The sequence below is a fragment of the Lucilia cuprina genome, chromosome 5 (assembly GCF_022045245.1).
Source record: "Lucilia cuprina isolate Lc7/37 chromosome 5, ASM2204524v1, whole genome shotgun sequence".
NCBI classification, from domain to species: Eukaryota; Metazoa; Arthropoda; class Insecta; order Diptera; family Calliphoridae; genus Lucilia; species Lucilia cuprina.
In genome coordinates, this window is record NC_060953.1 from 52,922,961 (window position 1) to 52,939,697 (window position 16,737).

Below are 16,737 nucleotides of genomic sequence, written 5' to 3' on the forward strand. Positions count from 1 at the left end.
TAAAAAATTTGTGACGTTTTCTTTTTTGGTGTTAGAGTAGGCACCACTTTTAATATATTTTTTTATTTTATATTAAACATTTAATTTTAAATTGCTAAATATGTTTATGTTTTTGTTTTATAAATTCTACTTTTTATTTAAATTGTTTAAGGGGAAAATGGAAAACAAAAACACAATATTGCTTTAAATCGTTTTATGATTTTTATAGTTTTTTTTTCTTTGGAATAAAAAAAAACTCTTTTTTTTATTGGTTTTTGAAACCCTGTTTTTTTTTAAGGAAAATATTTTTAATATCAAAAAAATTTTATTTTGAAACTTGTTAATTCAAAACATTATTGCGTTTTTTGTTTCAAAACATTTATTCGAGGTTTTAGGTTCTACACGCTACTGGTTCTATATAAAAATATAATTTATTGGTTGTAACTTTGGATTTTACTACTTTCCATTGAAATATTTTATATTTAAGTTCTTATTAATAATTTTCTTTTTAAATTGTTTTGTTGCTGTTTCACAAAATTTGTTTCCGTAATTTTATTAGATTGTTTTTTTTGATTTTTTTTTTTAATTAAACTCTGGACGGTTTTTATTATTTTTACTTTGAATTTATTGGTTTTTTTTAGATTGTGTTTTAAGTTTTAAGGACGTTTTTATTAAGGTATTTGATTTTGATTTTTTGGTTGTAATAAATTCTCTATTATTTTCATTTAAATTCAACTTATTTATAGAAAAAAAATTAAATATTGATTTGGTATTGGTGTGCTTTGTTTTTCTGTTTGAATCCTTAAAGATTTAGGGAATAGTTTTTAAAATTAAAACCATAAAATTAAAAATAATTGCTTCTCTATGTTTAAACTACTTTTGAAAACTCTTTAAAAAGCTCTTTTAAAACTACTTTTGCAAACTATTTAAAAAGCTCTTACAAAGGTAAATTAACTTCAAAATAAAGCTATAACAACTGTGCTTCAAAAAACATATTAATATATTACTCATCTTGCTTATATATTTTAAAGTAATAAAGTTCAAAGTTTACAAATAAAAAAGCTTTAAATAAAAGCTACAATAGCTTTGTACAATCTTAATTAAGCTTTCGTAAAACATGCACTTTTTCACGAAATTAAAAGTTTTTTGAACTAAAGTTTAACAGTAAGCTTTATCTTAAATTAAGCTTTCAAAAAACATAGATTTTCTTAAAGCTTTTTAAACTAAAGTTTCTATACAAATGTTTCATTCAAAACAGATTTCCTTAAAACTTTTTAAACTAAAGCTTTGCTACAAAAGTTTACTACAAAATATATTTTGCTGAATTTCAAAAAAAGGGAATGCTACCAGAAAGCTTTAACTATTATGACCCAAAGTATTTTTTAAAGAAAATTTCCTTAAGAAATAAAAATGTTTAAAGATTTTAATTAAGAAATAGTGTTCCTTAAAGCTTTTTTTAAGGTAAATTATAAAAGGCTTTTTAAAAACAGTTGATTAACTTTAAATAAATACATTTCTGAGGAAAACTTTTTTAAAGAAAATGCCTTCAAGTGATAATTTTTCTACAATAAATTTCTTTCTCTAGAAATAATTTTCTAACGAAAACTGTTTTCGGGGAATCTCTTCTAAAGAAAACTATTTCTATAGATATTTCTTCTACAGAAACTAACTGTAAGTAAATGTATCTAAAGAAAACTTTCTTTTCATATAAAATTTTCAATATTCCAAAGAATTTTATCTTTAGAGGATCATTTGTAAAGAAAAATGTATAAAGTATATTTTAGAAAAAAAACTTGTCTAAAATTAACTTTATTGAGAACACGGTTTCAAATGAAAACTTTACAATTATGTCTTAAAACTTAATTTCACATTTTTTGCTTTTCTTGCAAAACTAAACTTTCCACTTAATTTTTTTTACAATTTAATTATGCACTAAACTTGAAAGCTCTCCTATTACTTAAACAATTTTCTTACAATAAACTTCTTTGCTTCTTCTATCAGTTCTGATATGCTTCAATGCTTTAAAAGCTTTTAATGATCTTGCTAATTAAACCCTTAGCTTTCTTTTTAACAAGATTTCTAAAATCACTTGCTACTTTTTAAAATTTGAAACATTAAATAAAAATTTAGTAAAAAAGCTTTAATTAAACCGTTTTATATATTTCCTAAAGAAAGCTTTTTATAACTTCAGGCAAAAGCTTTTCTTAAACTAAAACTTATTTTGTTCATACTTATTCCCCAAATTTTAATGGATTTCTTTAAAATTTCCTGTTAATACTATTGAAAAAATATCTTCATTTTAATCTCAACAACAAAACTCAAACATTTAATTATTAACTTTAACAATTTTCTATTTCTAATCTCAATTAGTTTTGTTTCTTCTTCTTCTTCTTATTTTTTGGAATGTATTTGAACGTATACTTTGTGTTTGCGCCCCCTTTCTTTACTTTACAATTATTTAGTACGTTTTGTAGTGCTAGCCGCTGTAGGTCTCATAAAACTGCTAACACCCCGGGTACTAGAACTGCTGCGGGAAGTAGCTGTTCTTGTAGAATTTTGTGGATTTCCCACATTAGCTTTTGCCATTACAGCGGTGCGTGCCGTTTGTGAACGCGACGATGGACCTATATTTGTTTGATTCTCCTTAAAACTAGTGCTGCCTAAATTTGAGCTGGACGTATGACGTGGTTGGTTGACATTTGATTGTGTAGAGTTGAGACGTCGCACTACCACAATATTGGGTCCTACACTAGAACCACTGGAGCTAGAACGACTAGCTGGTACACCACCTGTGCTCGATAAACGTGTTGGATTACTGCGCAGGTTTTGGGTACTCAAAGGACGTTTACTGGGCGATGAATCGACGGATACAGTCTGTAGAGGAGATTTATTAAGATGACTACTGCCAATGGGCATACGTTTAACAGTTTGTGTGGAAGCGCCGCTGTTGATGGAAGAGCGTGAAGATCTTAGACTATTGCGTGAGCTGCTGCGTTCGACATCACGTTTCGTGGAGCCCGACGAAGATGATGAAGGCTCTGAATTTGCTATAGTTTTGCGCATAGAAGTGGCTCTCCTAATAGCATTATTGGTGAAATTACTCATATGAGCTGCAGCTGTAGAACTGGCTGGACCCTGCACAAGTTGTCCATTAGGCATACGTGCAGTACGTGCACGATCAACCGACGAGGCTGTTCTACGTGGAGATGATGCTGCCGTTGTGGGTTGTGACTTCGAGGCGGTAGAGGATGAACGTAATCTAGAGATTTGTAATCTATCCGCCAAACGACTGGAAATCTTTTGTATAGGTGTGGTTTTTTGTGACAAGGACTTCTGCGAGAGTTTGGGCAACTCATTTACCTCATTGCAGGATGAATTTGTGCTTTCTTTACCGTGAGAGGGAGTATCGGAGACTAGACTTTGTGTTTCTTCAAAACCTTCATCGTTAAGCTCATGATTTGAAATTTTGATGAGAGTAGTACCATTGGCCGTTGTGGTGGTATTATTGCAGTTTACCGTTCTTTGTGCAATAATTTCACGCGGAGGACTCCACAAACGTTCCGGGCAGTCTGTGGGTGATTTGAGATTTCGTAAAGCTTCTTGCACATCCTCCTGATTAATGGAGCTTATATGACGGCCCACTTTCTCTAATTTGGTTATGGTTTTCGCTGAGATATTTGTACGTTTAACTTTCGGATTTTCGCTTATCTTGTCCGCCGTGTTGGTTGTCGTTAAAGGTTTTTCTTCACATTTGGTTTGGATTTCTGTGCTGCTATTTTTAGCTAATTGTGTTAAGGAATTTTCCTCACTTGAATCTTTGGCAGAAGTTAGATCCTCATTTCCACTACTGTAGTCGGTAGGGCGTTTATAACGTCTTGTACGTCTAGCCATAGAATAACGATCAAAGTGTCCAGGCGTTTCTGTATTTTCCACATCATTATTACTTTCCGTTTGTGTTTTTGGCTCCGTTCTATTGACGGTTACTAGAGTAGTGGTAGGACTAGATATGATTCTTCTCGTTACTGGCGGTGTTTCAATATTATCCGCATCAATTTCCTTGCGATTTGTGCTCGCTGTAATAGCTTTGTGACTTGTTTGATTGTGTATTTTGTTTGAGGTATTGCTTTCCAATTTACTGACTTCACTACTCGACGGTACATTATCAAAGTTGAATTTCTGTTGACTATTATTGGCTGTACGATTTTTGGATATGGGAGACTTAATATGATTTTCGGCATTAACTTTGGTTGTACTAGCTGTTTCGGCGGCGACTGCTTCATAAATAGAGGGTGGGGATTTAAGAGCATCAACACCGTTTAAACGTTGCTTATTTGTTACGCTATGGTCCTTTTCCATGGTGGAGGGAGAGCGTATATAGATTTTCAAACGATCGGTAGCATCTCGTTCGCCCAACTGTTGTATTAGAGATTTGCGACGATCTTCTTCAGCTATGGATTCTAATTGTGTGGCATTGTTCTCTATGGAACGTTGTCTTCTATAGACAACATCTTCGGATTTGTTAACATTATTCACCAGCGTGGATGATTTTGTGAAGGAAACATCATCTGCTTCCGTTATACTGGGTTCTTCCCTTTGCTTATAGGAATTTTCTCGAGCGTTATTAACATCTGTAAAAGAAATTGTGAAAGATTATTGAAATATTTTTAGCAATTTATATATTTAAGACTTAGCCTACCTGCTATAGCTTGTATGGTACCGACAACATCGGTGTCTAAAGTTTTGGAAGGTTTCCAATCGGGATAAACACGTTTATAGCCATCTTTTGTTTGGCTATTATTGCTGTTGTTAGTGTTGTTAGTATCATTAGTACAAGGATTCGGTGTAGTTGGTACAAATTTCTCTTCAGGCAATGTATCCAACTTTCGTTCGCTTTCTAAGATTATAAATAGAAAATAATTAGAATTGTTAAAGGTATGATGAAATAAAAGCAATCCTTACCCGATTCGTTTTCAAGCGAACGCCTATTGATGTTAACCAAACGTCGCTTGCGTTTGTATTCCTCGTCTTGTTTTTCATCGTTTTCGTTCGATTGTAACCAGGTTTCGATCTTTTGACGCCATTCACGAGATATTCTACAAATAACCCATATATTTAATTTCAGAAATTAAAGTAATCATTATGAATTGTTTGCTTTACCTTGGTTTTGTTTCATCTTGTGCTGGTTGTACAATTTCCCCATTACTGGGCGATAACGGTGAAGCCTTTTCGGGCACATTAATTGGTAGCGGTGAAGCGGCTCTTTCTCTATCCGCTCCAAAGTCAATATTTAACAATTCGGGACGTTTACGACTAGAACTACCAGAACGGGCGCGGCGGGCCCAAGAGCGATCTATAAAATTATATACATATATAACATGTTGAAAGCTCCAGTTAATTTCAGACTCTTACCTAAACTACCATAGGCTGCTTTACGTTCGCGACTATTGCGCTCGTGACCTGAAGTTCTTAAGAATTCCATAAGATCATCTTCTTCAGCCAAGACACGACTTCGGCGTCTACGCATACTGCCATTAGGTGTAATGTCGGGTGACATACCATCACAATTGCCATTAGTAGCCTCCATACGTATAAAGCTATTATTGATTTCCAAGTTGCCATTATTGAAAGAACCAAAACGTTTGCGTGACAAAGCGGGACTAGCTCTGGCATCAAAGGATGAGTCCAGCGAATATTGATTATCATAATCCGAAATGGGAGTACCATTTTGATTGGCTAAAGAAAGCAAAAAAGTTCAGTTATATCTTAGCTAATGTAAGTTCCACTTTTACCATACCATATTTGGCTCTGCGGGCCAACTGTTCCTCCCTTTGCTTTTGTCTTAAAGTGGCCTGTTCCTCCAGTTGCTGTCGACGTTCATTTTCTTTGACCGCCTGTTTGAATTTATCACAGAAAGTTTGCAGAATTTTAAAACATTCTTCTAGTCTAAATGTGGCCGGATCCTCACAGAAGAAATCGGCCAATTTTAAACGCATAGATTCGACTGCATCCATGCCTGATTTCAGAACAGATATTTCACTTTCGGCACTTTCTAAAAATTCCATCATTTGATCCTTGATATCCTCATCGGTGTTGGGCAGCTCAATTTGTTTTTTGATTTTTTGCAATTGAGTATCCAAGTTCTTGATATCAATACTGATTTGCTCGACATTGGTTCTTGAAATGTAATACATTAGCTTTAATATCTAAAAGATTTGAGAAATTTGTGTTTTATCTTACTTGGAAGCATTTTCTAAAGTACTAAGCTCATTGGTAAAATTCAAAAGGGCAGGATTACGTTTTTCCGCTTGTATGGCGACAAAGTGAATGAGATTCATACCCGGCTTATTGGCTCGTATATCGGTTAGCTTGGTTAGTGAAGATAACTTAACACCGGCAGCATTGCCAGCATAACCACCAGAATTAAGGAAATTACCCGCTACCACCACTATATACAGAACTTCTTGTAAGGTTTTATTATTGATAAGATCTAAAAGGGATTAAAAAATATTAAACTGTAGAGTTTTTGATCATAAGAGTTAATACTTACCATCTCCAGCCTCTATCATGGCATTTATGCAGGGATCTAGATATGTTATATTTGCAGCGAATTCCTCTTTAAGCAGCATACTCTCAATGCGCAATTTATAACTAGATTTAAGGGAAATAATTAATTTCCAATTCTAGACTTAGATTATTCCAATACTTACTTTGGTACCTCCATTAAAAGCAGCAGAAACTTTTCTGCTCTACCCAAACGTTGACGATCACCATTGAATGTTTTCAGCATATCGATCTCATCAACTTCGGGTAAGATTTTCAATAGACCTCTTAGTTTTTCAGCTCCTATAATCTCATGATTACCATCTTGTATTAGCTGAACTATATCTTCATTGGAATTGTAGCCTTTGAACTGCTTAAGGAATATATTTACATTGAGACTTCTTTTACCATCTAGTAGATTGATTTCGGTACTTTCTTTCTTCGATTTACGATCTAAGGTATCATAACCACCAACCGCACTGTTGCCATTACCACTATCGGCTCTTCCTAATTTCGGTGAACCCTGGGCACTGGTCGATTGTAAACAGAAGAGACCTTCCATTTCATTCCAATCTAAATCTTCCATAGAATTATCCTGATGATTATTGGCCACTATAGTCCATAGATTTTGTTTGCCTAAGACTTTATGGGGTGGAATTTTACCCCAATTCAAAGTTTTCATTTTAGCCTTGGGCGCTGGCGTATCTTGCTGCGGCAATAAAACATCATTAACGCGGGGTTCGGGCGTGAGGGAACGTACAGGCATAGAGTTCTTAACGTTAAGCAATTTACCACCAGGCGGTGGAGCCGGTGGTGCTCCAGGTATGGGTGGTGGTGCTGGTGGTCCATTACACATTTTCATAGGTGGTGCCGGTGGAGCTGGTGCAGGTGGTGGTGGCGGCGGTGGAGCTATGGGGCCATTGGGTTTACGTGTTGGGCTTGTAGCATCACTGCGACAATTTTGACAGGTGAATTTTTGAGCGTTAGTTGTGCGCAACAAACGCACCGAGTCTTCATGATTTTCGAGTAGTGTAGCACGATGAACTAGTTTTTCCGTTGTATCCCAAATAACATCACTGACCGGTTCTTTGGGATCAATGCGCAGTAAATGCTGTAGTATACTAAGGAATGGTATTTCCTGTGGTGTATCGGCCACCTGGAATGAATAGAGTAAAAGGAAATTTTATATTTTATAAATATTAATTTATTTAATTTTCCTATTCCAAAACCCGTTTGCCATAATAACTCCTAAACGAGTAGACACTTATAAATATAAATGAAATTATAAACACGATCTGTCCACATAAGATAGTGAAGTTTGTTAGAAAAAAAAAACATAAATATTCTAGTGAAACCATATTCGCCATAAATTATCGTCAAATGTGCGAATAAATGGTATGCAAAAAAAGTCAGTTAAATGTACAGTAAGGGAAGGGAAGTAGTTTTGCACAAGTTTAAACTTGATCTAGTGATCTTAACTGAAAAGTTTTAGGTGACAATTTTATTTTTTCTCTCGCTCACTGCTCTTTTTTCTGTTTTGCTTGTTTGTTCCACACTTGTGTGCTCGTTTTTTTTTCTAGACATTAGAAAAAGTTTTGTTACCAATAACCTTGACAAATTATGTACTAATATGGTAAATAAATTACAAACTACTTAATAGTACTTGCAATTTTCTACGCTTTTTTTCTATTTGTTTTAATTTTATATTTCTCTAGCAATCAACAGATCATTTCTAATCAATAACAAATAATTTACCACACAAACTTGAAATTTGTTTTGTTTAGACATCAACACCGGATACTCGTTAAACGATATTAAATTTAGAATTTTGTTCTTTATTACTTAAGAGATTTGTGGGAAATGCCTTTTGTTGCAGATAGTATCAATGTAAATATATCCAATTCATAATCGATGTCGTATCGTTGTAACTTTGTATGTCATACAAATTTTTCAAATTAAATTTTTTGAAACAAAAACAAATCAATATTAAAAAAGTACGACATAATCGTAGAACACCTATTGTGAATTGAACAATTGTATATTTTGAAGATCAATTATGTTGGTAATAGTATGAAGGATAGTATCGATGTAAAATGGTATATAGAAATTTTCTGAATTATATCATCTATATTCGCTGATAACTCGTGATCTCCTTCTTAACTTTTCAAAGTTACTTTTCTAAAGTAAAGATTGTCTATTTACAAGATCAGTTCTGTTTATAGTAGCATGACTGATAGTATTGATGTAAAATGGTCCATGAAAATCTTGAGAACCATAACCTCTTGGTAAACCTCTTTTTTCAAGATCACTTCTGTCCCACATGTCAGGATATTCTTGAAATATGTTCTGTAATACTTTTTATAAGTAATAGTACATCATTTAGGAAGCATCATTTTTGGTAATGAGTATCATAAGGATTTCCTATTGCTAAATTTTAATCGATGTTTGAAAGAGAATTAACTTTTTCGAAAACATTAAAATTTATCGGAATTAAGTAGATAACGATTCACAAATACGTCATGAACGTTATAATGATACCATGTCGGTAAGGAATAGCTGATGTTTGGAAAGTATGATCTGTTTTCGAAAGCAAAGAAATTTTTCAGAATTAAATAGGTATCGATCCACAAATAAGTCATGAACATCATAAGGATATCAATATGGTAAGGAATAGCTGATGTTTGGGAAGTATGATCTTTTTCGAAAGCAATGAAATTTTTCGGAATCAAATAGGTAACGATCCACAAAATAGAATAGATAGTCGAAATCCATATAGGTAACGAGCAACCGATAGGTCATAGGTCAAAAAGTAATGTTTCGGATGACAGCGGTTTTGCAAACGGTGTTGAAGTTATGATCGCATCATTGAGACGGAACTTTAGATGATATAAACCTTTAAAATCTATACCTTTAGTGAGCAGATAGTATCGTAATCAACTGAAACTGCACTGATTTAGAAACAATACATTTGCGAAAGAGTGACAACTATCTTATGAATAATGGTAGTGTGTCAAACACGATCGGAGAAAGGATGGTATGTTTTTAAGACCATAAGCGTTCAATGTATCTTACACAACTCAAATTATTAAGGAGATGTCAATAGGTCACGAAGTCGAAAAAGAAAAGTCGACTTTTTCTGAATAGTTGAAATTATTTGCGTTATTATGTAAAATAAAACAAAATTAAACCGTACTAAGCCTTAAAAAACGTTTTGTTATCCGTATCTAACATTGAAGCTATGATAGATCTCCAAGTGATCTTTCCATATAATAAACTGAGTACCACAAGCCCTCAGTGTATCACCTATTGTAATTTAAACTCAATCTTAAAATGTAAACTATTTGTCACATTAATTTTGAATTAATTGAATTAACAAATGCAAAAAAAACGAAAATTAAAACAACAAAATCAATTAGATCTAAAATCTATTTAAATAGATCTAGTATTAAAAAAACTACATTTCCATACCTGTCGTAATATCGCATAAAAGACGTCAAGATGTGAGTTTAGGTTGATGCCATTTGGGCCCTGTAGGCTTTGTGCTTCGTCGCATTCTCTTTGCTCGTCGAATACGTCCAATTGTACAATAATATCTCCTACACTTTGTGCAACTTTTCTGTAATTAAAAAAAAAAAGAAACAAAAACAAATAATAAGTTAATGTTATTACTATTAATAAATTCACTTCATAATAATTACTATCAAACGAATAAATAAATTGTTTTAAAGTGTTAATACCACTTTAATGGCGTATAAAAGTTACATATATTTCTATTTACATTAGAAATGTTTTGCAATAAAATCAATAAATTATTCATACTTTATGGTTTTCGATTGAAACAAAAAGTCTCTCTATAATGATTTTTTTACTTTACATAGAATTTTATAACTCTTAATTGATTGTAAGTTATTAAATGTCAATTTTAATGGTCATGTAAATTATATACCCTACAGAAAGAAAAAATAAAGCATACATACATAGAGATTAATTAGTAAGTAGATAGATAGATAGATAGATAGATAGATAGATAGATAGATAGATAGATAGATAGATAGATAGATAGATAGTAGATATTTAGATAGATAGATAGATAGATAGATAGATAGATAGATAGATAGATAGATAGATAGATAGATAGATAGATAGATAGATAGACAGATAGATAGATAGATAGATAGATAGACACATAGATAGACAGACAGACAGACAGACAGACAGACAGACAGACAGACAGACAGACAGACAGACAGACAGACAGACAGATAGATAGATAGATAGACAGACAGACAGATAGATAGATAGATAGATAGATAGATAGATAGATAGATAGATAGATATATAGATAGATAGATAGATAGATAGATAGATAGATAGATAGATAGATAGATAGATAGATAGATAGATAGATAGACAGACAGATAGATAGATAGATAGATAGATAGATAGATAGATAGATAGATAGATAGATAAACAGACAGACAGACAGACAGACAGACAGACAGATAGATAGATAGATAAATAAATAAATGGATAAACCTTTACTTTGCATTAATGTTTAATAAATTTACATGAAAACACACTTTTTTCAAATAATCATCACTGCAACAATTGCCTTTGAACATTTTCAAAATCCTTTTGAAATATGCCAAGTGCATGGATTCCCACTTAATTACCAAAAAAAATCATTGACTGAGCAATTTTTCACTTGTTTTATAGTATTTTATCTTATTTGGTTCTTGACATTTGCAGACTAAATGTCTGTTCATACCTCAGTCTGTCTGTATGTCTTTTTGTCTGCCCATCAGACTGACAATAACATTCATCTCAATGATATAAAAAAGTGTACACAAAAAAAGAAAATGCTTTTTTGCAACTACTATAAATTACCTCGAACTTTACAAAAAAATATGAATTAAAAATCAATAAACTTTAGTTTTTTTATCCTGCATGCAACAGAGCAGATTGTTTGTTTGTTTTTTTTTCATACTATATAATACAATTTTTTTATGTCACAATGTGTCAGGGTATTGCAAAGTTGCTAACATAGATTATTTTAAAACTTTCTATTTAGTAATATACTATTTATATGGAGTGTCAATTTGTTGAAATTTAATTTAATAACTAAAATTGTTAACTAATGTTACAGAAAAAAAAACGTTTTATTAATAAATTTCGTTAAATCCATAAAATATTTGTTCAATATCACTTTCAAAACTGAAATTGTTAATTTCTTTAAATCAAACATTATTAAATATTTAATTGTTAGAAATAAAAGTTTTCGCTTAAAATGATTACAAATTGTCTTTTTAGCTAGATATAGTTTTATAGTTTATGGGAACATCTAAACCCGTTTTCTTATCCCTAAAAGTTATACTGAGTGTAAATGTTAAGTACATAATAAAGGGTGTTCAAATGTAGTGTGTTATTTCAATCATGTTTTAAAATGATTTAAATCTCACAAAACTTGCTTTGACAAAATTCAGAGTGTATCAACGATACCATAGTCCAAAATATAGACTATACTATAGTTTAAATAACCGATTAGAATATAGTCACGCCTAAGACTATACTATAATCCATATTATAAACTTTACTATAGTCCAGACTATTACCTATATTATACTATAGTACATATTTTAGACTATACTATAGACATCTTAGTATAGACTATAGTCCAGGTTATAGGCTGAACTAGAGTCCAGGTTATAAACTATTTTGTAGTTTAAAGTATAGACTATATTTTAGTCCAGACTGTATACTATACTCTAGTCTTGACTATAGTCCAGACTATAGACTAGATTATAGTCCAGACTATAGACTAGAATATAGTCCAGACTATAGATTAGACTATAGTCAAGACTATAGACTAGACTATAGTCCAGACTATAGACTAGACTATGGTCCAGACTATAAACTAGACTATTTTCCAGACTATATACTAGACTATAGTCCAGACTATAGACTATGGTCAAGACTATAGACTATAGTCAAGACTATAGACTAGACTATAGTCCAGACTATAGACTAGACTATTGTCCAGATTATAAACTAGACTATAGTTCAAACTATAGACTAGACTATAGTCCAGACTATAGACTAGATTATACTCAAGACTATTGACTAGACTATACTTAAGACTATTGACTAGACTATAGTCAAGACTATAGACTAGATTATAGTCAACACTATAAGCTAGACTATAGTCAAGACTGTAGACTAGACTGTAGTCAAGACTATAGACTAGACAATAGTCAACACTATAGACTAGACTATAGTCAACACTATAGACTATAGTCAACACTAAAGACTATAGTCAACACTAAAGACTATAGTCAACACTACAGGCTAGACTATAGTCAAGACTATAGCCTAGACTATAGTCAAGACTATAGACTATAAACTAGACTTTAGTATAGACTGTACTATATTTCAGACTATTATTAAGACTGAAGTAAAGACTTTAGACTAGACTATAGTTCAGAATATTGACCAGATTATAGTGCAGAATATGGACTAGATTAAAGTTAAGACTATAGATTAGAATATAGTTCAGACTATGATGGACTACAATCCAGACTATATATCACTAGGATTAAATATGAAGTAACTTCCAAGAAAACGGTTTGTTTTAACGAATAGATCAAGGCATTCGCAGACAAAATGGAAGACAGTTTCTTTCTTTTTCTATTGTTGCAACAGCTACACGTTTTATTAAAGAATAGCCCAAGCCGACTCAGCCTAGCAACCGGTGTCCTGTAATTTTTGCTATCAGTCTCGATAAATCCCGTCTGGTTTGGTTTATAAGGAATCTTGTTGAAGGTGGGCCACAATATCTTGGCCCCTTTACACATGTGCAATTAAGATAATTGAATTTACAGGAGACTAGGCTATGGTCCAGATTATAGAATAGACTATTATCGTAGATACTGGACTATAGTATCTACTGTATTTTCCAAACTATTGACTAGACTAGAGTTCTATAGACCAAACTATAGACAAGGCTTTAGTACTAGCTTCATTTAAAACGAAAGACTAAAACACAGTCTAGATTATAGACATGTTTATACTCCAGACTTAACTCAGTTGGAGTTATTCAGTTTTTATAAAATTGGACGTAATAAATATTGTATCATTGATCAACACCCTTTATTAAAACAAAATTCTTAATCCGTCAAACATTAAAAACTTCCACATGTACTCGCACAATAAAAAAAATCGGCAAAACTATTTTGCGACCACAAATGTGTGGAAGAAGAGGGTGGTGTGGACTCATGCATGTGTGTTCTGCTCTGTGTTTACTTTGTTTATGGAATTGTTTACACTAACAGCTATATTATAAATCGGATAACTAGATAGAGGAAAGACTCTTTGTACTTGAACTATGTTAACCCTTTTTTGTTATTGTGTTTATAAAACAATATAAAAATATCACTTAAATAAAAACAATTGCCAGAGTTTAATGGGGAGGAGTGGGAGAGAGAGGTGGTTGGTAGGGAAAACAAAAAGTTTGTAGTTTTTAAAATGCCAAAAAAACTCGTATAAAAATAATAAAAATGATGATAACTACCGAAAAGAAAAACTGCATAGAGACAAAGTACTTCTTTTCTTTTTTACTCCTGAGCTGCTAGCTACTTTTTTTTAAATAGTTTATGTCTAGTCATTTATATATTAAAAAAAGAAAACAAATTTTTGGAAGAAATTTCCAACAATACAAAGGATAAGGAAACAGGAAATACTTACATATATGTGGTTATTATTGTATGAGTGTAATGTTTATATAAGTTTATTTGTGTGTATGTGTGTGAAATAAAAAAAAAACAAATAAATATGAAAACTTACTTTAGATTTGCCAATAAACGAAAAGATTCTCCAGTTAAATTATATTTAGATAAAGAGCAACAAAACGCGGCACAGCCGAGACGTTGTAATGTTGATGGCTCCACGGCTCCACAGCCTTAGAACAAGTTTAAAGGACGGAAATACTATGCAGGAGATCCTTGGCAATATACTATCAAAATTCAACGAAATTTAATGACGCCAACAATAACAACTACATATATCATATACATTTACATAAACAAATTCTCAAAGGACTCGCATAAGCAAACACACACTCATACACTCTTACACTCACTGTTTTATGTTTAAACACTTATATACATACATAAATTATTGTAGAAATTTAAAATCTATTTACAAAACACTATTTTTAAGAAGACATGTTAAACACAATTTGTTGATTTTTATTTTCTCCTAAATTTGTTAATATTTTTCTTTTTGTTTCATAAAATTATTTAATTTGTTAATTATTTTATATTTCTATTTAATTTCCCTTGTGATAGAAGAGTTAATTAGTTTTGTTGTTGCTTAAAAAAATAATAAATATTCCTTTAATTTTATTTCTTCCGTGCAATAATTGTCGGTTTTTTATTTAACATAACGAACTTGTGTATACATTTCTGCGCCCTTTCCACTAGAGACTAAACTACTCGAATTTCTTTTTATCTACATTTGGCCATATACTATATAGAAGATATGAATGTGTGTATAAATATACGAAATGTATTTTAAATATGAGTTTGTATACGTTGGAGCCTGTCGACATCAATCCAAATAAAATATACGAAGTATACGAGCAACTACACGCGAAATATTTTCATCGCATATTTTTAACGTCATCAATACAAAAATATCGAAGGAAGCTCCATACTTTACATTTTACCAGCATTCCAAATTTCCTAGTTCTCCTAGTGATCTGTTGGAAACCGAATACCTTTTCAATATAAAGTTTACTGCTCTTTGTATATTCAAATCTTAGATCTTAGATAATATTTCATATGATCAACAGAATGGAATAATCTGGACAGATGTAAAAGGGGGCAGGTTATTGTAGCCCTCCTTCAATAAAAACCACACAAGATACCTTCTAAACATTAGCAGTCGGAATATATATTGATAGCAGTAATAACAGGACACTGGGTTCTAGGCAGTCGGAATATATAGGGATTGATAGCAGTAATAACAGGACACTGGGTTCTAGGCAGACATGCAAGTCGGCTTGAGCTCACGTTCAATAAACACTGTCACAGTTGCAAGGACAGGGAAAGGAAGAAAAGGTCTTCCATCTTCTCGGCGAATAGTCTGCTGAGCTATCTTGGCAGCTACTACATTTCTAACCTTTATATGATATCAGGAAATCCTGAGATTTCTCACAGCTACAGGCTTGATCTAACACTACAAAATATTTCATCTGACGAGTGAAGTGTCCGTCAAAAATAGAGTCTCTGACACGATCGAATTATGCAAAAAGTGCTAAATACGTCGGATCTTTATAAACTCAGATAAATATATGCCAAGAGATCATTTTATCTAAATTGAAGTTTTCAGAGAGAAAGAAGTGGATTTTAAAAGAGAAACTTATTTATTACTCTAGCATTAAAGAGTATGAAAGAGATAAAAAACAATTATATTACGAAAAAGTTTGATCATTGAATTCCGAAGCTTACTTTGGTTAAAATCGAACTATGTAAAAGTGCTAAATACGGTGGATCGTGATCTTGAGAGATCATGTTATCTAAATTGAAGTTTTCAGAGAGAAAAATAGTGGATTTTAAGAGAGAAACTTATTTATTCTTTTTATGTATCCCATCTGAAAGAAATGAATAACGATTGTATTACGAAAAAGTTTGATCATTGAATTACGAAAATTTTGCGTTTGATCATCGCATAGATCACAATCAAGTCGATCGCCATGAAATCGTCTAGTTATAAAAAAAGCTTTAAGATCTTTATATACATGTTTAAAGTGCTCTCACATCTTCGAGCAAACCACCCTGAAGACAATATATTCAGTTTTAGAACTAACAATAACCATGATCGAACGCCGAAAATCTGTGGAACACACTGTCTTTTGGGAAGTTTTTGAAGTTAAAGTCGATCAACATATTTCAAATATAACGATAGTATTTCATGTGCCAAGGATTTCATTAAAATATTATACCTTCAAATGATCACAAGCGATAATTAACACAATTGATCATTAAGTTGTCTAAACCATGGTGATCATGATGCCGTCGACAAAATTAATTATTTTAATATTACTAATTGTCACTATAAATATTGAAAATGATTTCAAATTTTAATATTTGGAATCAAAACTATTGAAGCCTGCATTCGGCAAGGAGTTACAAATTTCGATAGAAATGTTCATATAGCTCT

At 32.0% G+C, this 16,737-nt stretch overlaps 1 protein-coding gene across 1 annotated transcript in view; it reads right to left on the minus strand.

Moving 5' to 3' along the window:
- Positions 1-709: 709 nt before the first annotated feature.
- LOC111679388 (formin-J) overlaps positions 710-16,737 on the minus strand; it is a 126,882-nt gene continuing 110,854 nt past the window's right edge. The window contains exons 7-16 of the mRNA XM_023440963.2: positions 9,988-10,135; positions 6,687-7,675; positions 6,527-6,627; positions 6,217-6,466; positions 5,774-6,153; positions 5,389-5,712; positions 5,137-5,329; positions 4,939-5,072; positions 4,676-4,873; positions 710-4,607 (exon numbers count right to left, since the gene is read on the minus strand). Coding sequence (XP_023296731.2) covers positions 2,434-4,607; positions 4,676-4,873; positions 4,939-5,072; positions 5,137-5,329; positions 5,389-5,712; positions 5,774-6,153; positions 6,217-6,466; positions 6,527-6,627; positions 6,687-7,675; positions 9,988-10,135 — 4,891 coding nt within the window. The 3' untranslated portion in view covers positions 710-2,433. The remainder of the gene's footprint in view (positions 4,608-4,675; positions 4,874-4,938; positions 5,073-5,136; positions 5,330-5,388; positions 5,713-5,773; positions 6,154-6,216; positions 6,467-6,526; positions 6,628-6,686; positions 7,676-9,987; positions 10,136-16,737) is intronic.